This window comes from Oryx dammah, unplaced genomic scaffold (assembly GCF_014754425.2).
Source record: "Oryx dammah isolate SB20612 unplaced genomic scaffold, SCBI_Odam_1.1 HiC_scaffold_18, whole genome shotgun sequence".
NCBI lineage: Eukaryota > Metazoa > Chordata > Mammalia > Artiodactyla > Bovidae > Oryx > Oryx dammah.
In genome coordinates this window covers 113,138,274-113,163,598 of record NW_024070202.1, presented here as the reverse complement: position 1 = coordinate 113,163,598, position 25,325 = coordinate 113,138,274, and the positions used below count along the sequence as shown (strand labels likewise).

Sequence of the window (25,325 nt, the reverse complement as noted above, 5' to 3'; positions counted from 1 at the left end):
TCCTGGGGACAAACACTCATTGTGAGACGTGTTCTTACCATAGGCATTTTCTTCATCTTTTGGCATCTTCCGTCCTCCCATGATTACCTGAAAGAATCCCAGATACAATTTGTTCATTCACTCATTCATCAAATAGGTGTAACTGTCTACAATGTCAGGTCAAGTCCAAAATGCTGGTGACCCCACTGTGAGAAGGTCATAGTTCCTGCCCTCCTCTGAGCCTGGGAGTTTAGGGAAGGAGTAGCCTGGTCTGGGTTGGGATGATGCTGTGAGAATACCTGGTGAGCTTGGCTTTGTCTTCTCAGGGCCCCCAAATGCAAAGAGCAAAGGGGAGATGATAACACTTAATCCCACCCATGCCAATGAGTGAACTTCAGATGTTAATTTCTCCAGGTGAGTCTATGTCAGGTGGTGCTAATGGTAAAGAATCCGCCTGCCAATGCAGGAGATGAAAGAGATGCGGGTTCGATCCCTAGGTCAAGAAGATCCCCTGGAGCAGGAAAAGGCAACCCAATCCAGTACTCTTGCCTGAAAAATTCCTGGACAGAGGAGGCTGGCAGTTTGCAGTCCAAAGCGTCAGAAAAAGTCGGACATGACTAAGAGACTGAGCACCTTTGTCAGTGATGTAAGCTGTTGGAAACAAAATTTCCCAGGAGTTTCAGCAGCGAGGGTGGTGATGGAGGGTGGGCTTCAGAAAACCCCGAGAACGAGAGTTTGCTCACTGACTGAGGATCTACCTTAGGGTCTCTGGCCTATGAAACAAGCAAGAAGAAAATTGGAAAACAAACGTATTTCCCAAACTCATCTGGAGAGTTTCTGCTCTTAGATAACCACATAGTTTGGCTTCTCCTTATGTATCTAAATATGGGGAGACTCGGATGCTCCCCTCTGGCTCTTTATGTTCTGGCCCGCGAGTCTGCGGCTTCTCAAAGTACAATGATTACACCCAATCAAACATCCTTTAATACAATTAAACATTTTGTGGTCGTTTGCCTGATCACGCAAGCTTCTGAACATGAGCCCACAGTCTCTGCTCAGTCTACTTCTCCAGCCTCATTTCCAATGAATCCCACCTCGCCTGTCCCCTCTTCACTCCTGCCCCCAGTCAGCCACTCCAGACACAGATTTCAGCGCCCTTTCCCAACCCACCTCGGGCTTTCCCTCCCAGGACCCTTCATCCCACCCCACATTTCTGCCTGAGTCCTGTTTGTACTTCAACATCCATTTCAAATTCTACCTCCTCACGTCACCCACCTGTTTTCTGCAGGTAACTGTATTCAACCCTATTTGGCACCAACAGGGAAGGAAAAACAAAGGGAGAGGCTGGGTGAATAACCCCTCTCTGGCCAAAGGACTCAGAGGGCAAGTTTGTCCAGAACTCAAGCTGAAGCTGTGTTTCTGCTGTCGCTCTCCTGCTGCCCCACGCAAAGCTTTCAGTAAAGTTTACCCCAGGACAAATCACATGATATGATTAGTTATTTTGTGTCTAGGCATCAACAAACTCCCATAATTGACATCAGAGCAGAAATGAAGAAAGAGCCACAAGATTCAAACCCTAGAAGAAGAGTAGCTAAAGCAAGAGGTCCTCGCCAAAGATGGAAATGAGAAAGTGTGCTACAGGGAATCCACAGAACTCTCGAGTAGGTCACTGGGATTTCCAGATAGTTTGAAATGTGGGTTAAAATAATTTAACATAAATTTTAAGACGGTGATAAGCTCTTCCTGAAATCTGGGGTGATAAATAGCTCTTTTTTTTTTTTATTATTGTAAAGCATGTTGAATTCCTGTATTCTGAATACTCTGAAAATTCAAAGTTCACGTAACTCAGTGCCTCTCAAATATATTGTTTTTCAGAACTACTTGAATGTTCTTTAAAAATGTCGATTCTGGGGGGACCATGCTTAGAAATTCTGATTTATGAATCCAGTGTATCTGATATCATCAGTCCACACATCAGAGTTTGGAAATGAGCCGTTTATTCAGACCCCTTCATTGTACAGATGAGGAAACTGAAGTGTTCCTACAGCAGGGGTGGGAGAGACTTGAATTAGGGAGCCAACGTGTCAGGGGTCATAAGGATGAGGGGTTGAAGACCTGGTTCTTAACCTCTTTAGTCTCTTGAGTGTCCCTTATTGTGGATAGAGGGGAGAGGGGGAATCTGGGGCGGGGTTGAATTCTGATGGTTTCCTGACTCAGCACACTGTAACTTGCTCTGAAGTTAGATGGCTTTGGGGCCACAAGAAAGATATTTTGCTTGTGCTGAATGTTCAATTTGAGCAACATTGAATGCCTTTTAAAATGCATTTTACTCCTAGACATGGTTCCAGTACAGACTTTTCTTACTGTATGGGGGAAGTGTGGAAGGAGACAGACATGTGTGCCCTCCAGACTGGGGACCATGCTCATAAACCTTTTTTGAACTTCCTCTATTGGAACTTGGAACATCTTTACAAATCCAGACACCCCATCTTACTGGGTCCGGCTGTTACTCACCTGAAAGTTGCCTGGTGGAGCCTGGGTGCTCAGACAGTAAATGCTCTCAGAACCATGTTCCTTCTGGTTGGTTGTAGCTCCTGCTCCCTGCGGGGCTCACCTTTCCTGGTGACAGGCTCTCACTGGTGATCCAAGAAGGCCCTGATCTCTGCTTTCCCTTCAGTTTTGAGTGTGACAGGCTGTTTCCTTCCACTCTGCACAGAGGAAGTCTTTGAGACTCACAGCTCCTGTGAGCCCAGAGGGAGGGTTAGGTGGTAGTGATGATTTAAAGAGACAGGAACATTCATTGTAGGCTTAAAACATTTATCTTACAGAACCTCTCTCCTGTTGTGACTAATCTGTGTTCTCTAGCAGGGCCCTCCCCAACCCCCATACCAAATATCTTCTTGTAGGACCCCAAGGCCTGAGTCTCTTTTTAGAACTCCTTAGTGATCTAATCTTCAGTTACTTTTTACCATGTAAGCATTTCCCCCATATAAAAAAAGTCCAGGGTGATTCCTGCTCCAGAACAAAAACATGATAGCTTTTCTCAACAGCTGTCCATTGACTGGACATCCCTATGGCCGGTGCCCCGCTAGGGTCCAGTCTGTCAGAAAAATCCAGAAGCAGAGTTTTATCTGAGAAAGGATGTCTTCTCAGCTGTGGAAGGACTTGAAGCTAGCTGATGTATTGAGGATGAGGATGAATTGCTGTTGCTGTTTAGTCACTCAGTCATGTCAAACTCTTTGTGACCCCATGACTTAGCCCGCCTGGCTCCTCTGTCCATGGGATTCTCTAGGAAAGAATATTGGAGTGGGGTGCCATTTCCTCCTCCAGGGGATCTTCCCAACCCAGGGATCGAGCCTGTGTCTTCTGCATTGGAAGGTGGATTCTTTACTGCCGAGACACCATGTGTTTACACTATTCCTAAGTTAGCATTATGTAGAGGCTTAGTCTGGTCATCTGTGTTGGTAGCACCAATTCTAGTTATTCTGCCTTCTCTCGTGAGGGTCATGAGAGTGAGGTCAGTAAAAGACCCAGTGGTGTCGTGAACAGGTACCAAAGCACTGGCCCTAGAACTGGTCAGCTCACCAATCCAACTCAAGCCTTTTAGAGTTGACTGTCGCTGGATGTGGGAAGGACGACTGTCCTGAGCCCTAACCTACTGGCTGGGACCTGCTATTTCATCTTTCTTTCCAGCCCAGTTTTTCAGGTAGGAAAGAGACCCAAGGTCAACTGTTTTCTGTTCTTTTTTTTCCCAGGTACAGTGTCTCTTGAATGACTGACACCCCCATTTTTTCCAATCAGCATTATTGAAGCCCAGGGTCTCTCATTCTCCCACTAGACTAGTGGGGCCAGGACTAGTGTGAAGAAAGTTTGGTGTCCAGGGCACAGAGTTGAAGGAGACACACTGCCAAGGTTTCTCAAGTGCCAATCCTGCAGGTGAATGACCCCGGGAGTGAGTATTTCCTTAAGACTGAGGTGAATATGGCTCCTCACTGGTTTCACCCGAGTCTGAACCACATAGACGAGTCTTGACTAAGTCTTTGCTACGCACCGTATACCTTTCATGAAGATGCTTCCAGTGTTTCTTCGATAACTCCTTGTCTTTCAGTGTCCTCATGCATGCATGTGGAGTCTTCCTTCACCACCTGTGACTTTGCCTGAGGGTTTACCTGGTTACGAGAGGGTGCTTTTAGCTCTACATCCTTCTTACATTTTCCCACCTCTCTTTTATGTGTATTGTTTGCTGCTTCCTTGGAGTTTTCCTAATTATCTAGTGAGCTCATCAGTCATAAAGACTGTGTTTATTTTAATAAATTCTAGTTGCATTTGACAGGAAGATGTTAAATGTAAAATACTGTAAAATGCAAAATACTAGGTCCACTCTTGTCTGAAACATAAGCCTCTAGTATGTTTCAATGCTGACTGGGATTGGATACAAGGGATAAAATCTAGTTGAGCCTCTTTTGATGCACATAAAACAGACTATTGATGTGTGTGTCTGTGTGTGATTGTTGAGCGTGAGTTGGTTGTGTCAGAGAAATAAGCCATATGTCCATTTACCATCTTCGGAGGATAAAACTATAGCATGGAGTTAAAGACATGTGATCTCAGGAACTTTATAGCTCACTTGTTAATTTACTATACCTTGTAGAAATTTTATTGCCATTTTTGTTATATTCAGAAGAAATAGTGATAGTATAAAGAAGAAACGGAGTTTTCAGGAGCATAAAACTGACTTTAGATACAGACTTGCAAATGAGAGGAATTTTATGTTTATAACTTTCAGAAGGTTTTGGTATTATATTTCAAAACAAACAGGAAAATTTAAAATCATTTGATTCATTAACAAATAGGATGAGGTTGAGATCTAAACAGTTCACAGAATCTCAAACATTTTGTGATATCAGACACTGACTATCTGGGGCAGGCAACTGTAACTTACCCAGGATATGACAGCGAATGAAAAGTCACTGATTGGTAACTATGACACAGGAATCTTGCATTCCAGTCTACCGGTCTTTCTAAAAATCATCACTAATTTTTTGGGTACGACTAACAGTAAACTACAGAATAAACTGCACATACTAAAGGGTAAGTGGCAAAAGAAATCGCATGTCCTGTGCAATACCCAAAATAACTGAATGAGCAATGCGGCAGACACCTGAGCACACCATACAACAGCCCTTGGATTAGGGCTTTTCTCAGGCAGTTCACTTTGGCCATGATTGTACCACGTCTCTGAATTTCCATGTATTTTACAAAGCTCCTTTTGACATCTTGCAATCTTTCCTCTGACTGTACAGGCCCACAGTCTGACTGTGTTAGAAGGCTGTACAGCCTGTTAGTGTAGTGGTCACCCCTTTCCACTGTCCCCAGGCTCTCAATCAAGTCCATGAGCTCCTTCACTTGGTCATCCCGGATGCTCCCTGTAGCACGGTTGTCAAAGGCACACACTCGCCCCCCACATGCTGCCACCAGCTCGCTTAGGGCTCTGTTGTCTGAGCCTTGGATATAATCCCTCAGGGAGCCTCCCTCGAGGTCTTCCTTGCGGGTGAAGACAATAACTGTGTGCTTCATGGCACCCTCTCCGAAGATCTCCTTCACCCCCTGAACAGCCTGCTGGTCCTCCGTGGTGAATCGGCCCAGTTGTGTCACCAGGAGCAGCACGTGGGGGCCTGGGGCAGAGAGCAGGTAGCACCTCTGCACCTCTTGGTACAGGGAGTCAGAGAGGTCCTTCCCGCAAAACATATCTGGTGTGTCAATAACCACCACCTCTCTCTCTCCCCAGCTGCCCCGACTCTCACTGCAAGTCTGCGTCAAGGACCGGGCACTCAGCCTGGACTCAAATGCTGGCTTCTGGAGGATGCTGTTCCCTGTCGCACTTTTGCCGGTTCCCGTTTTGCCCACCAGAATGATTCTCAGCTCTGATCCTCTGGCACAGTGAGCTGGGTGACTCTTTGTATAAGGTCCTGCTAAGAGCAAGTTTACTTAGAAGAGAAAGACAAATACCACATGATATCGCTTATATGTGGAGTCTCCCCCCCCAAAAAAGGATACAGATGAACTCACTTACAAAAAACAGCTATAGGGGCTTCCCTGATGGCCCAATGTAGAGGACGCAGGTTCAATCCCTGGTTGGGGAACTAAGATCCCACATGCTGCAGGGCAACTAAGCCCATGAACTGCAAGAAAAGGCTGTGTGCTGCACCTAGCGAACCCCGCACAATGCATCGAAGAGTCCCATGTGCCGCAACGAACCCGATGCAGCATAAATAAATCACAGAAACCAGATGTGGACTCACAGACATGGAGCACAAACTTCTGGCTACTAAAAGGGAAAGGGGCAGGGGAGGGATAAATTATGAGTTTGGGATTAAAATATACACATTACTATATATAAAATAACAAACAAGGACTACTGTAGAGCACAGGGAGCTATACTGAATATCTTGTAATAACCTGTAATGTAACAGTATCTAAAGAGAATATATTTGTGTTTGTGTGTATACCTAAATCACTTTGTTGCATGCCTGAAACTAACACAGCATTGTAAATCAACTATATTTCAATTAAAAAAAAAAAAGGTGAAAAAAGAGCAAACTTATTTTGTTATTACCATACTGTCATGCCAATGGAATATTTTTAATGATAAGGAAATATCTGGGAGAAGATACTCTCATAATAAATATATTGTATTTATAAAGTAGAAGCTGAGTCTATTATCAAACAAGATAATGATTTTAAAGCATCTAGCTTTCTGTAGGTCTGCAGGGCATTGTCATATTGGATCCAAGAAAATTGGGGGATGAGATAGAATTAGAAATGTATCTTGTCATTCAGTTTGTCTATGTCACTCGGTTCTGGACCCCTAAAAGGCAAATTTTCTGAAGATCAGAAATGTGTAGCCAAGATGGTGGTTCCATCTCCAGGTGGGTAAGTAACCTGCCTGTTCCAGGGCCAGAGATGGTTCCTCTGACCTTGGCTGGGCAGAGATGTGGTCACGATCACCAGTGAAATGACTGGACCAGGGAAATTGAAATGAACAGTGCAAAGTTATTCCCTCTGATGAAGAAACAGTTGCTGGCTCATATGGTGATTCTAGAGGATAGCATGATTTTTATACAAACTAGGCACAGAATAGGGCTTCCTTGAGAGCTCAGTTGGTAAAGAATCCACCTGCAATGTGGGAGACCTGGGTTCTATCCCTGGGTTGGGAAGATCCCCTGGAGAAGGGAAAGGCTACCCACTCCAGTATTCTGGCCTGGAGAATTCTATGGACTGTGAAATCCATGGGGTCACAAAGAGTTGGACACGACTGAGTGACTTTCCCTTTCACTTCAGGCACAGAGTAGGACAGAAATGCCACGCACAGGAGGTCATTTACTCACCAGAGGGATTGCCTTCATTTTGGCCCATGGCTGTTCCTGAGGGATAGAGAGACCAGAGGTCAATCAAAAAATGGTCATTTTTGAGTTATGACGCACGAAAGAACCTTATATTTCTTGAGCATGTTCACAATCATGCCTCAGTTGTCTGCACAAAGCTGAGGAGGTGGGTGGAAAGAATTACGATCCCTGGTTTACAGAGAAATGTTGTCACTTGCTCAGAGTTCACTCAGTGAGTCAGAAGATTGGGTTCATTTGTGGCCCCACTTGCTACGTCTTACCCCCATGCCCACCTCTCCTCTAGGGTCCCTCCTCTGTGGGGGACCCCCCAGCCCCCTCTCTTGCTTTCCGTGGCCGCCATCGTTGTCTGAGGCTGAGTCCTCTTTCCTTCCCTCCTCCCCACCTGCTCCCATCCTTAGTTCTCCACCTTGCCGCCAAACCCCTGCCCTCACACCGAGTCCTTTCTGAGAGACTCAGTGAGTTAAAAATGAGACTCGGGAAAGTGCACTCTTCTTCAAACCAGAAATGTGCTTTATTTGATCTGTTAGTTACTTGAATTTTCCTCTTTCCACAAGAAGCCTTGCCATTTAGTTCCCTTTCCTATGCAGAGGGAAGTATCTTAAAAACTGACAACCTGTACCAAGCGACACGGCACAGAAAACTCTTGTGTTAATGAGCAAATTCTTCCCAGTTAGCCCTTTTGTGTAATGTTCTCTTTGCCACTATTGGGTAAACGAATTCCAAGATTACAGGTCCTGCAAACTGGCCTCACTTTAGCATCACTCTGTTTCCCTGAAAACAGGGCAAATTTGTTTAGACTTTTTTTTTTTTTTCTTTTTCAAGCATAGCCTGAAAACTAGGAATGAACGGCACAGAACTCTCATGAGTGTGGGCTTACCTGAGTTATCGTTGAAAGAAACAGATGCCTCCTTGTTCAAATCTGTGACTTGACAGTTCAGCTTCAAGAGAGAGAGGGGGAAAAAAAAAAGCTGAAAATCTAGTCTGCTTCTTCCTCTCTTGAATCTCCAGTGAGCTTCCGTGCTGCAACAGAGCCCCTGCACCATGACTGTCTGAAATTTTTTTTAAAAATAAACAGTTAAAATGGCAAAATTTAATGAGTCATTTGCTGTCATTTGTTGTCCTTGCCTCAGTTGAAAAAGCAAACAATGTCTGAATAGTTTAAACTGGAATAAAGGGGAGGCTGATGATGCTGGGAGATTTGATTCCTTCCCCCATCCCAAGGCTGTGTCCCTACATTTACAAGTTTGCCTGAATGCGACCCTCCAAGGCCTCCCAGGAGAAATAACCTTATCCACACTTAGCAGTGACTGTTCTAAAGGCAAGTGCCACTGCAGGGGCAGAAAGTATGGGCATGGGGGCAAGGACAGGGCGCTGTGCAAGGGGAGAGTACAGAAAGGGGAACTGAGAGAGGGAGATGTCTGTCTGAATGCATTTGGAAATGACTCATTCATGGTTTCTTTGCTTTTCCTTTGCTCAGCTACACAGTTCAGGGCAGCCTCCCTGGGGGAGCAGTGATCCGGGCAGTGTCTACAATGATCTAGGCAATGTCTACAATAATACTCTGAGTGTCTACAGTCAGGGGGAACGACCCAAAGGGTTAAATTTGAAATCACTCAAATGTTTTTATCTTTATTTCTGTGACATTCAGCGCAGTAGGGGCAGAGGAAATGTGGGATTCTTAGGCACCTTTAAACATCCCAGATCAGTAGTGACGCACTTCACTTTCCCTACCAACTATTGATGAGAAACGATTCCCAGGCCCGGACCTCATCATACGAGAGGCTGGAAAATACAGTGTGGCCCCGGGACCCAGGGGGACACCACTGTCCTTGTCACACACTGTTATCACTGTTTTGAGTTCTTCCACATCCTTTACTTTGTAGTCTTCTACTTAATAACCGTAATCTCTTCCTAAAAACAAAACATTCTGTGTCAAAACACTAACAGGGACTTATTTCCAATTGTTTTATATGAAAACAAATATAATGCAATATCGAATTCAAAGCTCACTGATTTTCTAAATCATATGTAAAATTCAGTAAAGCACCTCTATAAAAACTTTCCATAGAAGAAAAAAGTGTAAAATATTGCTATTTTGAATACCCCAAATGTTTTTGGTATATGAAAGAAAGGTATTGGATAATGTAAGTATCCTGACAAATAACTCAATTAAAAATGGGCAAAGGACCTGACTAGATATTGTTAAAGAAGACATACAAATGGCCAACAGGTACTTGAACACATGCTCAGCATCACTATATATCAGGGGAATGTAAATCAAAACCATCCTGAGATTGCATCTCATACCTGTTAGGATGGTTATTATTACAAAGACAGGAGAGAAGTGTTGGTGAGGATGGGGCAAATTCATGTGTTGGTAACGTGTATCACTCAATATGAATGTGGTCAAATTATTTTTCCATTGTTAAAGAACTGTCTTTTTAAATGATATCTTCTCATATATTTGTTTTTTGTGTGGTGCATGCTCGGTAGCTCAGTCATGTCCGGCTCTTTGTGACTCTGTGGACAGTAGCCCGCCAGGCTTCTCTGTCCGTGGGATTCTCCAGGTAAGGATACTGGGGTGGGTGCCATTTCCTCCTCCAGGGGATCTTCCCGACCTGGGGATCACACCCTCACCTCCTACATCTCCTGCTCTGGCAGGTGAATTCTTTATGACTGAGCCACGTGAGAAGCTCAGAATATATTTGTTGCTCATGGTTAAATTCTGTTAATCCTTTTGATACTGATTTGGAGAAGTTCTTTATGCAGTCAAAATGATCATTCTACCTCCTCTTCTTGAATTAAAAAAAAATCTAATTTCATTTGCTTTTAGTTTATTGTGGCTAGTATCTAGAAGAACCCACAGTTTGTTGTGATCCACAGAGACGACAGAGGATGACATGGTTGAATGGCATCACTGACTCAATGGACGTGACTTTGAGCAAACTCAGGGAGGCAGTGAAGGACAGGGAAGTCTGGCGTGCTACAGTTCATGGGGTGGCAAATAGTCAGATGCAACTTTAGTGACTCAACAACAACAACAACAAAATCTAGAAGAATGTTCAATAATCACAGTATAGTAGGTCTCCTTTCTAACTTTTGTGGCAATAGCTCAATGCTTCCAGTTAAATAAAGTACAAGGTTTGAGGTTGAGATGGAAATTTCTATTGTAAAAATGTAACCAATTATTTAGTTCAGTCTCTCAGTCATGTCTGACTTTTGCAACCCCATTGGCTGCAGCACACCAGGCTTTCCTGTCCATCACCACCTCCTGGAGCTTACTTAAGCTCATGTCCACTGAGTCGGTGATGCCATCCAACCATCTCATCCTCTGTCGTCCCCTTCTCCTCCTGCACTCAATCTTTCCCAGCATCAGGGTCTTTTCCAGTGAGACAGTTCTTTGCATCAGGTGGCCAAAGCATTGGAGCATCAGCTTCAGCATCAGTCCTTCCAATGAATATTCAGGACTGATTTCCTTTAGGATGGACTGGTTGGATCTCCTTGCAGTCCAAGGGACTCTCAAAAGTCTTCTCCAACACCACAGTTCAAAAGCATCAATTCTTGGGTGCTCAGCTTTCTTTATAGTCCAACTCTCACATCCATTGGAGAAGGCAATGGCAACCCACTCCAGTACTCTTGCCTGGAAAATCCCATGGACGGAGGAGCCTGGTGGGCTGCAGTCCATGGGGTCGTGAAGAGTCGGACATGACTGAGCGACTTCGCTTTCACTTTCCACTTTCACGCATTGGAGAAGGAAATGGCAACTCACTCCAGTGTTCTTGCCTGCAGAATCCCAGGGATGGCGGAGCCTGGTGGGCTGCCATCTATGGGTTGCACAGGGTCGGACATGACTGAAGCGACTTAGCAGCAGCAGCAGCAGCTCACATCCATATAAGACAACTGGAAAAACCAAAGCTTTGACTAGACAGATCTTTGTTGGCCAATTATTAGATGCTAAATTTTTACCAAATTACTTTCCAACAGCTAAGGCCATCATTGGATTATGTTGCTCCATAGTTTCATAATACATTAAATTATATGAAAATATTTCCTCATATTGAACACCTAGGACAAATCTTTATCATCTAAGTTATTGCTGGATTCTATTTGATAATAGCTAATTTTGGGGTTCTGCATTCCTTTGTGAGTAATTTTATTCCTTTCTAAAACAAAGAGATTCTTTTCCTTTTGATTACCCTGGTTTTGGGGTCTCCTTTTCCTTCTGAACATATCAACCATGGTGTTTTCCTTGAATAGATACTTGCACTACAGAAGAATCCTGGTTCTGTCTTTTAAGAAAATAAGATTTTTACCGTCACCACCTTTCTCCATCATCTCTTCTTTTCTTAGGCCAGTCTGACATTGAATGATTATATAGCATAATGAATGTTTTTAAGGAAAATGTCAGTGTGCATCAGGAATGTATAACAGATGAGTTTAACTGATTGGAGTGGGGTTGTTGGGAAAGACTTCTGAGAAAAAGTAACATTGCTTGAAAGTGAAAGTCAGTCAGTTGCATCTGACTCTTTGTGACCCCATGGACTATACCAGTCCATGGAATTTTCCAAGCAAGAATACTGGAGTGGGTAGCCTATCCCTTCTCCAGCAGATCTTCCCATTTGAAGAACTGAACCAGGAACTCCTGCACTGCAGGCGGATTCTTTACCAATTGAGCTTTTGGGGAAGCCCAATATTGCTTGAGCTGAACTTGAAAAGTGAGGGAGGTGGGGATTGGAGGTATTTCCAGGAATAAGTAACACCACATTCCAAGGCAAGTGACCACATGGAGTTCTCAGGTATTTAAAGGAAGCCAAGGATGGCTAGAACCCAGAGGCAAGAAGTCAGATTATGTAGAAATGAGGCTGAAGATCAAGGAAGGGATTTGTCAAGTTTTGGTCCTAAATGTTTTCTTGCAAAACAATGGAAACTCCCTCTGGGACTGACTTGGGGCTGTAGTGTCCTGGCCCCGAATATGAGTTGTGTGAAGAATGGATAGAAAAGTCCTGTCCCTTGTCCTTCTTTATATGATCTGCCTTTGGGGATCTTTTCTGGGGTCTTCCTCGATGTTCTCTTTCACTTCCTCTGCCTCCCCACCCACTCCATTCAGGGCGTGGAAACAGACCTATTGTGGTTCAGGTGAGCTGGAGAAGTACCCTGGCTGTGACTTCTGAGGTGAGCCCTCTGCCCCAGCTATTTCCTGACACCCTCCCCCATGTTCAGGACTCTGTCAACCCTTCACTTTTTTCCAACCACTTCCTGCATAAAATGCTTTTGTGTTTCACCTCTTGTTCTAAGTTCAGCTATGTCTTGAGAAGAGCTTGGTTTTGGGGCATTTCTTTTGAACCAAGAGAGAAAAATAACTGTTTGTGATTCTGTCTGCAAAAGGAAACCATGAGACGCAGAGCTGCTCCTGAGGCAAGCTCCTTCCTCTGAGAGGAAAACCAATTTATCAGGTGTGATCCAAAGGGGCTGAAACCCCCTCTACCAAACACCACCTGCCTTTCCTCTCTTTCAAGTAAAGCTCTTCCAGGAGGTGCTTAGGCAAATAAAACAGCATACAGGGAGAGAGACTGAGAAAGAAGTCAAACGGGGCTGAATACAGGTTGAAGGAGTTCAAGCAAAGAGTTAAAGCTTCAAGTCCTCCAAACACCATTATATAGTCTGAAAGTTTCTGCTACTGTAGCCTATGGCCCTTTACTCTCAGATGTACAGGGTATTTTAAAAGAGGTGAACACCTCAGATCTAACTTGCTGCCAGATCCTGGGTTTGAATATTGAAACTGTATTGAAGTATTCAACTCCATTGAAACTGTATTCAACTCCATTCAACTGTATTCAATTCCACTGAAACTGTAGGGATGGTTCTATTTGCTCTAGTTCTAACTTACTGTCCTCACCTGCCCACCCCCACCTTCCATCAGTTTTAGTTCCCCAAGGCCCATCAGTGACCACGGATGACCAAAACACATCCTCCATATACTCAGTGGGGTTTTGGAAATGGGCCATTTCAATTCCTGTTAGGTCGTTGACCAGCTACGTGCCCTTAAGGCAAATCTGACCTTAATTTCTTTCATCTTCAAATGATAAAAAACTTCAACTATTGACAGAATTATCAGAATTAAGTGGAAAAATGTATAGAAAGCATATCGCCCCAGTGCCTACCACTGTGATTTCTAAGCCTTAGCTTGCACCAGAGTGTCTGAAGAACTTGTGAAAACACAGAGGGCTAGGCAACATTCCTAGAGTTTTTGCATTAGGAGGATTTGGTGAAGCCTGAAATGTGGGAGTTCTAACAAATTCCCAGGTGATATGAGTGCCGCTGGTCCAAGGACCTTACTTTGAGGACGACTGCCCTAGGTCATTGTCATCATTTGCATTGAAGCTGGGTTACCATCATGTGCCTGGAACCAACTATAAACAGAAGTAGGAGTTTTATCTTTGAGGCATTTTTAGTTTCTGGTTTCTCCATACATGGGTCATCTAGGACATTTCCTAGTTGCCCAAAGCACTCCTACATTTTCCTTCTTTGAGGTTCATTCTAGATGAGAGGGTCCAGGGCTGACTTTCTCACCCAAAGCCTTTACATTTCACATGTGCTTTGTCTATCCTCTTTAAGATATCCTGGTAGCTGATTTAATCTGAAGTGAAAGACCTTTTACAGAAAATGCCTTAGCCCCATGGTGCTCAGATTTTTACCTTGCATCAGATTCACTTGGAGGGTTTGTAAAAACACAGATGGCTACACTCTAATCCCAGAGTTTCTGGTTCAGTAAGTTTGGGACGGAACTCAAGACTTTGCATTTCTAACAAGTCTCCAGTTCAAGCTGATGCTGCAGGTCCATGGCCCACACTTTGAGAAGCCCTGGTCTATTACACAGTATGTCTGCAAAGTAGTTGATAGTGGCATTTTCCATGACTCAGGAGATGATCAGAGTAAGTGACCATTTAGATAAACTATAGGTAGATTCAGATGTCTCTGATGTGCCTGTCATGTGTCAGAAGATGAGGTCAGGGAAAAAAGAAGAAACCTATATGACTTCCTTCCTACAGGTGTCTTCATATATCGATGAGGAGACAAGAACTGACACTGGTGGAATAGTGGCTTCCAAGAGGCAGTGTCTGATTGATGGGAGGAGGGCTGATCAGTGATCTCAAGTTGTCACGTAGGAGGTCATGGAGGAGATTTTCTCTAAAGGATGGGAGGATGGGATACATGGAGCACTTTGTGGATAAGCAGACGGGTGGGAGGAAGTGGCATGAATGATGGTTTGGAGGTAGAAGCATTATATGGGTGGGAAGAAGAGCACAAGTGAACTACGTGAAACAGACACCACTGCCATTTAATTGCTTTGGACTAAACACTGTGCACACGAGTTTGGGTGAACTCCAGGAGTTGGTCATGGACAGAGAGGCCTGGTGTGCTGCGGTTCATAGGGTCGCAAAGAGTCGGACACGACTGAGTGACTGAATCGAACTGAACTGAACTGAAACACTGTGTTTTTTATCTTCTTCTTACTTAATACTTACAGCCACACTGGGAAGTACAGATTATTATATCCATATCTACATAAGTAAAAACAAGGTTCAGAAAAGTGAGGAACTTGAACGACTTAGAGAATAAGTGCGGGGCTAGAGCCAGGAAGGGGACTTTGAGGACCCCAGGCCTATTGCTGTGTCCCCAGGGCTATTGTGTGTAGCAAAATGTAAGGAGATGGGGCTGTGAAGAAAAGTTTGAGGCCTGAGGTAAATTTGTCAATTCCAGGCAAGGAGTATGACCTGAGATCTACAATGGGGGTCTCTTGAGCAACAGACACAGGACAAAGCTGAGTTGCATAATCTTGATTTGGTAAGAGGAGATTAAAGAAGTGAAACCGAGACAAGAGGAAGTTACCCTCTATCCACTGAAACTCCTGTTTTTCTTTCCCTTCTCCCTTTTTATCTGACTCCACCAATCCTGTGTTACCCAGTATCAGTCTAGGTCTCTCTTCCACTTCCTCTCTTATCTTTCTTGCACAATGTCTTTTTTTAAAACAAACAAAGAAAACTGAAGTATAGTCGATTTACAATGTTGTCTTAGTTTCGTGGGGCTTCTCAGGTGGCTCAGTGAATCTGCCTGCTGATGAATCTCTTGCAGAAGACGTGGGTTCAATCGATCCTTGAGTCAGGAACATCCCCTGGAGGAGGAAATGGCACCCCACTCCAGTATTCTTGCTTGCAGAATCCCACGAACAGAGGAGCTTGGCAGGCTACAGTCCATGGGATTGCAAAGAGTTGAGTGACTGAGCATGTACATGCTTAGTTTCAGGTGAACAGCAAAGTGATTCAGTTATACATACATACGTATTCTTTTTCAGATTCTTTTCCATTATAGATTACCACAAGATATGGAATATAATTTCCTGTGCTACAAGGAGGCCCTTGTTAGTTATCTATTCTATATATAGCAATGTGTATCTGTTCATCCCAAACTCCCAGTGTATCTTTCCCCTCTTTCCCCTTTGATAACCATGTTTGTTTTCAATGTCTGTGAATCCATTTCTGTTTTGTAAATGAGCTCACTTGTATTTTTTTTAGATTTGACATATAAATGATATCATGTGTCTTTGTCTGACTTACTTCACTTAGTGTGATAATCTCTAGGTTCATCCATGTTGCTGCAAATGGCAAGATTTCATTCTTGTTTATGGGTGAGTAGTATTCCACTGTATATATGTGCCACATCTTCTTTATCCATCCATCTGTCGATGGACTTTTAGGTTCACACAACGTCTTTTTAACTCTTGACCCCAGTTCTTGATCCCACTATACCAGGGAGTCTGAGAGCCCCAAGCTCACGAGAACATCCTTCCCTTCAGTCCTGGTTTGGGGTCCTGGCAGATTTGAGAACTGGTGAATCTGAGGGTCACAAAGAGTATAGAGGCACTAGATTTTCTGGAAAGGCTGCTCCAGACTCTGCCCAAGCTGCTCCTCAGAGACTGCTCCAACTGAAGTACACACACACACACACCCCCCCCCACCCCCCCCACCCCACACACACCACACAAACTCTGGTGCTCAGCCCCCAGCCCATTCCCAGCCTGTCCTGCTTCCAGGTCTTATTCTTTCTGAAGATTAGCATCCTTATGGAAGAATGTTTTTCAAAGGTTAATTTAATCTGGATGCTGGCAAAGATTTTCTTTTTTAAGAGATGAAGGACATTTCAGGGAGCAGACTGACTGTTAGGCTAGGGTGGTCAGAGTTGGTTGCAAACCCCCCTTTCTTATAAGCACGACCTACTGGCAGTGAGACACATTGACACAACGGCAGGAACTTGAATTCCTACCTAGAAAAAACTGTATCATGGTTAACAAAGGGGGCTGTATTAACTCCAAAAGTCCTTGTTCTGCTGTGTTAAAATATATAGGGGCTTTCCCCCAGTCTTCCCCTAAAATCATCTCTGCCTCTTCCTATTAATACATTAGATCTTCCCTCTCTGAGTGTCCTTCAGTATTCATTATACCTGTGGGTGACTTTAAGACTTTTGCACCAGCTCACAGTTGCTGGTTTGCTCCTGTGAGCCCCCTCAGCATTGGACTTTCCCACTGTCATCTCAGCACTTGTGCCTCTTGTTAACACAAAAATAGAGTGAAAAAACTATGTGTGGAGATCAAAAGATGAAAGTTGTGGGCATCAGGCTGTCACTGTATTTTATGGGCAAGGCTCATAAAGTTTCTGAGCAGCATTTGTTTATGGTTAAAATGAAGGTTGTGGCCAATGGTCTGAGGTTTCTTCCTATGGTGACATTAAAGTTCCCCAATATTTCTTAGCATACCCAGTGAGCATGACAGTCCAGCTCACCCAAGAGCATGATCTCTTCCTCACAAACCCATAAATCCTCAGAAAGCTGGTCAGAATGTACTTTTCACTTTGCAGGGCTGGCTTAGAGGACCAGTGCTCCCTAGATGGTGACCAGTCCAGGGGAGGGACAGTGACAAATCTGGGAAACTTACAATAAAGAGTCCTACCAGAGCAATAGCAACAAAAGCCAGCCTTCTGGGTCTTGGGGTTTTGATTCCTAGGTTCATCTCAGAAATGTTGAGTTGGAGACATTCGAGGGTAAATTAAGCCATTTATACCCACCTTTTGGTACAAGCTTCTCTGATAGATCAGATGGTAAAGAATCTGACCGAGATGCAGAAGATCCCTGGGTTTGATCCCTGGGTCAGGAAGATCCCTGAGAGAAGGGAATGGCACCCCATTCCAGTATTCTTGCCTGGAGAATTTCATGGACAGAGGAGCCTGCTGGACCACAGTCCATGGGGTCACGAGAGTCAGCTAAGATTGAACAACTAACAAGTTGACTTTTTCAAACAAGGAGGCAAGGGTGTACATGGCCCCTTCCAGGTAGCCCCAAGTTTCTCACTTCCCCACAAAGCACACTATTCACTTTAATAGCCCCTGAATTCTTACTGATTCCTTGATGTCGGTGGTGGGAGCAGACTCCATCCAGGAGATCCTGGACAAACATGGAAGAATCAACAGTCTAGTGATGTGCCACCAGCAAGGTTCCACACTAGGTCTGGACAATGTCTTCTACTGTCTGCAAATTACCATCTTTGCTTGATGCAGATTCTCTATCACTCACCAAAGTTTGTACGTCTTTACTACTATGGATACTGTTCAGAAACTACAGAAGTAAAACCAATGAATTGCTGAAATAGTCATTGTAAAGGTTTATTTTGCCCATACCAAAAAGACAATTTGAAAGCTGGGAGCACTCAAAGCAGAACATGGAAGGGGCTCAGGGGTATGTTGCTACAAGACAGCTTAGGTTAGTGACAAGGCAGTGGCTATTTTTCAAAGTGATGGTAATAATATTAGGATTTTCTTAAATGATGGGGAATTGGTGAGTGATTGTCTCATATCAGTTTTGGGGCACAGTTCAAGGTTTGCTTGTGAGTTCCAGAGACATAAGCAAGAAATGACCCAGTCCAAGTTAGTCTTTCAAGATAAGATAAATTAAACTTTGTATGACAACACTGGTTTTGTCTTCCAGGGAATTTCTAAGGCTGGTCTATATTTGTTTTTGACTTTAACAGTATGATGAGGGGTTTTGTTTGTGCATCTCAGCATGTCCCCAGGAAGTCTGTGTGCAAGTGAGGTTAGGCCATTTCCCAGAACTATCTCATATGGTAGGAACAAAACTTGTCACTCTATCTGTGTGCAGCTACATTACTTCCTGTCTCTGCCACAGCTGTTTTCTACCTCAAGTCCTCCACCATTTTCCTTCCCCATCACAAAATGTTATGGCCATTTCACAGGAGAGAGTTAAAATACTGGGCCATGTACCTTTTACTATTTATGTAAGATGGTACTTAGAATGAGAGAGAGTGGGAAAGCTGGGGAGAGGAGAGATCTTACCATGGAACTGATCTCACCATAGAGATCTCACTGAACTGTTTTTTCCCCCAAAATCAAGAATGACACCTAAGGAGAGGGGTCAAGACGGTAGAGTAAGAGGACGTGGAGCTCACCTCCTTCCTGCAACAAACATATTAAAAATACATCTACATGTGGAACAATTAGCTACCTTTTGATCCTGCAACCTCAGGTATGCAGAAAAGATGAAAACTAATTTGAAAACATACACATACTACAGTGTTCATAGCAGCGCTATTTACAATAGTCAAGGCACTGAAACAATTTAAAAGCACATCAACAGACAATTGGTTTAAATAGAATATGGATATTCTCAGTGAAATATTTGTTGTTACTGTTCAGTTGCTAAGTCATGTCCAACTCTTTGTGACGGCATGAACTGCAGCAGAGGCTTCTCTGTCCATCTCTATCTCCCTGAGTTTGTTTAAACTCATGTCCACTGAGTCAGTGATGCCATCCAACTATCTCATCTTCTGTCACCCCCTTCTCTTCTTGCCCTCAATTTTTCCCAGCATCAGGGTCTTTTCCAATGAGTCAGCTCTTCTCATCAGGTGGCCAAAGTATTGGAGCTTCAGCTTCAGCATCAGTCCTTCCAATGAATATTCAGGACTGATTTCCTTTAGGATTGACTGGTTTGATCTCCTTGCTGTTCAAGGGATTGTCAAGAGTCTTCTCCAGCACCACAGTTTGAAAGTGTCAATTCTTTGGTGCTCAGTCTTATTTATGGTCCGACTTCTCACAGCCATACATGATGATTGGAAAAACCATAGCTTTGACTACACGGACCTTTGTTGGCAAAGTGATGTCTCTGCTTTTTAAAAAATACTGTCTAGGTTTGACATACATATTGTTCCAAGGAGCAAATTTCTCTTAATTTTGTGGCAGCAGAAATATTACTCAGCCATAGAAATGAATGTAGTATTGCCATTTGCAGCAACATGGATAAAGCTAGAAATTATGATACTAAGTGAAGTAAGTCAGACAGAGAAAGATAAAATTATAGGATATCACCTATATGTGGAATCTCAAAAATAATACAAATGAATATATATACAAAACAGAAACAGACCCACAGACATAGAAAACAAACTTATGATTACCACAGAGGAAATGGAGGGAATGTGCTATATTAGGAGTATGGAAGTAACAGATGCAAACCACTCTAGGTAAAACAGATAACAAGGGTTTATTGTATAGCACAGGAAACTATATTCAATATCTTGTAATAACCTATAATGGAAGAGAATCTGAAAAATTATGTATATATTTAAATCACTTTGCTGTAGACATGAAACTAAAAATATTATAAATCAACTAGACTTCAAAACTATACTTAAAAAGAGAAGAATAAGTAAAGAAACAAGACAAAGAGAAACAAAAACAAACAAACAAAAAGACTGACACCCAAGATCTCAAAGTGACCTAAGAATGTCACTGATTAGGAGCAGCATAGAGCACCTAATTGACTTCAATTCTCCTTAATTTATATATTTAAAATTTAAGAGTAGGTTTTAAAAGAATAAAAATATAATCTATAATTTACAGCGTAAAGGAGTTAAATAAGTTAAGTAATCTATAAGGCAGAAAGTAGAAAAAAGAAAGAAATCAAAGTCCATATTTATTTATAATTTAATGCTGAAACACCTGAAGTTTTCCCTTTAAAGTTAGCAACAAGGCAAGGATGTCTTCTACCACTTCCTTTATCCAATATTACATTGGAAGTCTTAGCCAATGCAATAAGAGAGGAAAAATTAGTCACAACAATTAGAAAAGAAAAAAACAAATCTGCTACTACTTGCAGGTGGTATAACTATCTGGAGACTCCCTCAGGTTGGTGGTGGCCCAATGGTGAAACAGGATTGTTTTCTTCTGAGTCTTCGAATACCACCAGGGCTTCATTCAGAGCAGGCATGGCAATGAGCATTTTAGACTCTTGTGGGCAAGCAGATGGCCACTTACTTGGAATGAGTTCTTCTGCCTTCATTCTGCCTATTAGCCTGAGCCAAAGTTGTGACTAGAAGGACCCGAGCTTAGCCTGTGGGAAAACAGGTAGAACAGGTGGGCACAGTTTAGTAAATGTATACCATCAACTGTTCATGTCAGGAGTTAGTGATGGAATCTGTCAGCCAAGTTTCTGGGTAATTATTATTTACTGGCAGTTTGGAATATAACTGTTCCCTCCGTATGTGTTTGTTCGTGAAATAACACTGCAAAAATGGGCAAACACTGAGAATATGGACAAAACTGGGCAAAAACCACTGGAAGAACAGAAAACAGGATCTCTAATAGGAAAGTGGGGCTATAGGGTGCAAATTTCCACTGTATATTCCAAATTGTCAATACCATCCAAGATCTAGTCCCAGGAATTGGCTTTGTGTTTCTGTGCATTGCTTGGTCAACCCAGAAGAAGAGAAAAAGAAGTTTTTGAAGAGATTATAGTTGAAAATTTCTCCAAGATGGAAAAGGAAATAGTCAATCAAGTTCAAGAGGTGCAAATTGTCCCATACATGATAAACCCAAGAAGAAGCATGCCAAGACATGTACTAATCAAACTAACAAATACTTAGCACAAATAAAGAATATTAAAAGTAGCAAGGGAAAAACAACAAGTAATACACAAGGAAAACCCCATATGTTTAACACCTGATCTTTCAGCAGAAACTCTTCAGGCCAGAAGGGAATGGCAGGATATATGTAAAGTACTGAAAGGGGAAAAATCTACACCCAAGATTACTGTACCCAGCAAGGATCTCAAAACTGATGGAGAAATAAAAAGCTTTTCAGACAAACAGAAGTTAAGAGAATTCAGTACCACCAAACTAGCTTGACAACAAATGTTAAAGGGACTTATACAGTCAATAAATACAAGAGAAGAAAAAGATATACAAAATCAATTCCAAACAATTAAGAAAATGGCAATAGGAACATATATATCAATAATTACTTTAAATGTAAATGGATTAAATACTCCAACCAAAAGACAGACTGGCTGAATGGATACAAAAACAAGACTCATATATATGCTGTCTACAAGAAAGCCACTTCAGACCAAAGATATATAGACTGAGAGGATAGAAAAATATATTCCATGCAATGGGAAACAAAAGAAGTTGGAGTAGCAATCCTCATATCAGACGAAATAAACCTTAAAGAGTACAAAAAAGATCTTCACAACCAAGATAATCACAATGGTGTGATCACTCACCTAGAGCCAGACATCCTGGAATGTGAAGTCAAGTGGGCCTTAGAAAACATCACTACAAACAAAGGTAGTGGAGGTGATGGAATTCCAGTTGAGCTATTTCAAATCCTGAAAGATGATGCTGTGAAAGTGCTGCACTCAATATGCAAGCAAATTTGGAAAACTCAGCAGCGGCCACAGGACTGGAAAAGGTCAGTTTGCATTCCAATCCCAAAGAAAGGTAATGCCAAAGAATGCTCAAACTAGCACACAATTGCACTCATCTCACATTCTAGTAAAGTAATGCTCAAAATTCTCCAAGCCAGGCTTCAGCAATACGTGAACTGCAAAATTCCTGATGTTCAAGCTGGCTTTAGAAAAGGCAGAGGAACCAGAGATCAAATTGCCAACCTCCTCTGGATCATGGAAAAAGCAAGAGAGTTCCAGAAAAACATCTATTTCTGCTTTATTCACTATGCCAAAGCCTTTGACTGTGTGGATCACAATAAACGGTGGAAGATTCTTCATGAGATGGGAATAGCAGACCACCTAACCTTCCTCTTGAGAAACCTATATGCAGGTCAGGAAGCAACAGTTAGAACTGGACATGGAACAACAGACTGGTTCCAAATAGGAAAAGGAGTACATCAAGGCTGTATATTGTCACCCTGCTTATTTAACTTCCATGCAGAGTACATAATGAGAAACGCTGGGCTGGATGAAGCACAAACTGGCATCAAGATTGCTGGGAGAAATATCAATAACCTCAGATATGCAGATGATACCACCCTATGGCAGAAAGTGAAGAGGAACTAAAAAGCCTCTTGATGAAAGTGAAAGAGGAGAGTGAAAAAGTTGGCTTAAAGCTCAACATTCAGAAAACTAAGACCCTGGCATCCGGTCCCATCACTTCATGGGAAATAGATGGGCAAACAGTGTCAGACTTTATTTTCTGGGCCTTCAAAATCACTGAAGATGGTGACTGCAGCCATGAAATTAAAAGACACTTAAGGAGAAGGCAATGGCAACCCACTCCAGTACTCTTGCCTGGAAAATCCCATGGACAGAGGAGCCTGGTAGGCTGCAGTCCATGGGGTCGCTAAGAGTCAGGGACGACTGAGTGACTTCACTTTGACTTTTCACTTTCATGCATTGGAGAAGGAAATGGCAACCCACTCCAGTATTCTTGTCTGGAGAATCCCAGGGACAAAGGAGCCTGGTGGGCTGCTGTCTATGGGGTCACACAGAGTCGGACATGACTGAAGCGACTTAGTAGCAGCAGCAGCAGCAAGGAAAGTTATGACCAACCTAGATGGAATATTCAAAAGCAGAGACGTTACTTTGCCAACAAAGGTCCATCTAGTCAAGGCTATGGTTTTTCCAGTGGTCATGTATGGATGTGAAAGGTGGACTGTGAAGAAGGCTGAGTGCCAAAGAATTGATACTTTTGAGCTATGGTGTTGGAGAAGACTCTTGAGAGTCACTTGGACTGCAAGGAGATCCAACCAGTTCATTCTAAAGGAGATCAGTCCTGGGTGTTCTTTGGAAGGACTGATGCTAAAGCTGAAACTCCAATACTTTGGCCACCTCATGTGAAGAGTTGACTTATTAGAAGAGACTCTGATGCTGAGAGGGGTTGGGGGCAGGAGGAGAAGGGGACGACAGAGGATGAGATGGCTGGATGGCATCACTGACTCGATGGACGTGAGTCTGAGAGAACTCTGGGAGTTGGTGATGGACAGGGAGGCCTGGCGTGCTGCAGTTCATGGGGTCACAAAGAGTTGGACATGGCTGAGCAACTGAACTGACTGAACTGAAGAGATAAGGAAGGACACTACATAATGTTCAAGGGATAAATCCAAGAGAAAGATATAACAATTGTAAATGTCTATGCACCCAGCATAGGAGGAACTCAATGTATAAGACAAACACTAACAGACATAAAAGGAGAAATTGACAGTAACACAATAATAGTAGGAGAATTTAACACCCCACTCACACCAATGGACAGATCATCAAAACAGAAAATTAATAAGGAAACACAAGTCTTAAATGATACATTAGATAAGATGGATCTCATTGATATCTTCAGAACATTCCATCCAAATGCAGAAGAATACACTGTCTTCTCAAGTGCATGTGGAACATTCTCCAGGATGGACCACATCTTGGGTCACAAATCAAACCTCAGTAAATTTAAGAAAATTGAAATCATATCAAACATCTTTTTGAACCACAATGTTCTGATACTAGATCACAATGTTCTAGATATCAATTATAAGAAAAAAATGTAAAAAACACAAACACATGGAGATTAAACAATACATTTCTATATAACCAACAGGTTACTGAAGAAATCAAATGGGGAAATCAGAAAATTTCTAGAAACAAATGACAGTAAAACATGACAACTCAAACCCTATGGAATGCAGCAAAAGCAGTTATACGAGGGAAATTTATAGCAGTACAATCCTACTCAAGAAACAAGAAAAACATCAAATAGACAACCTAAATTTTCACCTAAAACAACTGGAAAAAGAAGAACAAAATACCCCCCAAAGTTAGGAGAAGGAAAGAAATCATAAAGATCCAAGCAGAAATAAATGAAAAAGAAATGAAAGAAACAATCAGTTCAGTTCAGTTCAGTCACTCAGTCGTGTCCGATTCTTTGTGACTCCATGATCTGCAGCACGCTAGGCCTTCCTGTCTATCATCAACTCCTGGAGTCCACCCAAGCCCATGTCCATTGTGTCGGTGATGCCATCCAACCATCTCATCCTTTGTCATCCCCTTCTCCTCCTGCCCTCAATCTTTCCCAGCATCAGAGTCTTTTCCAATGAGTCAGCTCTTCACATTAGGTAGCCAAAGTATTGGAGTTTCAGCTTCAACATCAGGCCCTTCAATGAACACCCAGGACTGATCTCCTTTAGAATGGACTGGCTGGATCTCCTTGCAGTCCAAGGGACTCTCAGGAGTCTTCTCCAACACCACAGTTCAAAAGCATCAATTCTTCAGCACTCAGCTTTCTTCACAGTCCAACTCTCACATCCATACATGACTACTGGAAAAACCATAGCCTTGACTAGATGGACCTTAGTCGGCAAAGTAATGTCTCTGCTTTTTAATATGCTCTTTATGTTGGTCATAACTTTCCTTCCAAGGAGTAAGTGTCTTTTAATTTCATGGCTGCAATCACCATCACAGTGATTTTGGAGCCCAGAAAAATAAGGTCAGCCACTGTTTCTACTGTTTCCCCATCTATTTGCCATGAAGTGATGGGACCAGATGCCATGATCTTCGTTTTCTGAATGTTGAGCTTTAAGCCAACTTTTCCATTCTCCT

At 42.8% G+C, this 25,325-nt stretch overlaps 2 protein-coding genes across 5 annotated transcripts in view; both read right to left on the bottom strand.

The window, feature by feature from the left end:
- The window catches only part of LOC120877906 (GTPase IMAP family member 1-like), a 597,608-nt gene that overhangs the window by 1,908 nt on the left and 570,375 nt on the right, over nucleotides 1-25,325 (bottom strand). Inside the window, exons 1-4 of one of the 4 annotated variants that reach the window (XM_040260378.1) lie at nucleotides 8,263-8,666; nucleotides 7,368-7,403; nucleotides 2,494-2,720; nucleotides 39-87 (exon numbers count right to left, since the gene is read on the bottom strand). In XM_040260378.1, the coding sequence (XP_040116312.1) occupies nucleotides 39-81 (43 nt within the window). In that variant the 5' untranslated portion in view covers nucleotides 82-87; nucleotides 2,494-2,720; nucleotides 7,368-7,403; nucleotides 8,263-8,666. The other 3 variants (XM_040260380.1, XM_040260379.1, XM_040260377.1) reach the window with 3 other exon arrangements.
- GIMAP2 (GTPase, IMAP family member 2) lies at nucleotides 4,384-7,725 on the bottom strand. Its single transcript, XM_040259931.1, is given in 4 exon segments — nucleotides 4,384-5,163; nucleotides 5,166-5,966; nucleotides 7,368-7,403; nucleotides 7,710-7,725. Coding segments are annotated over 4 exon segments (1,056 nt in total). The 3' UTR covers nucleotides 4,384-4,960.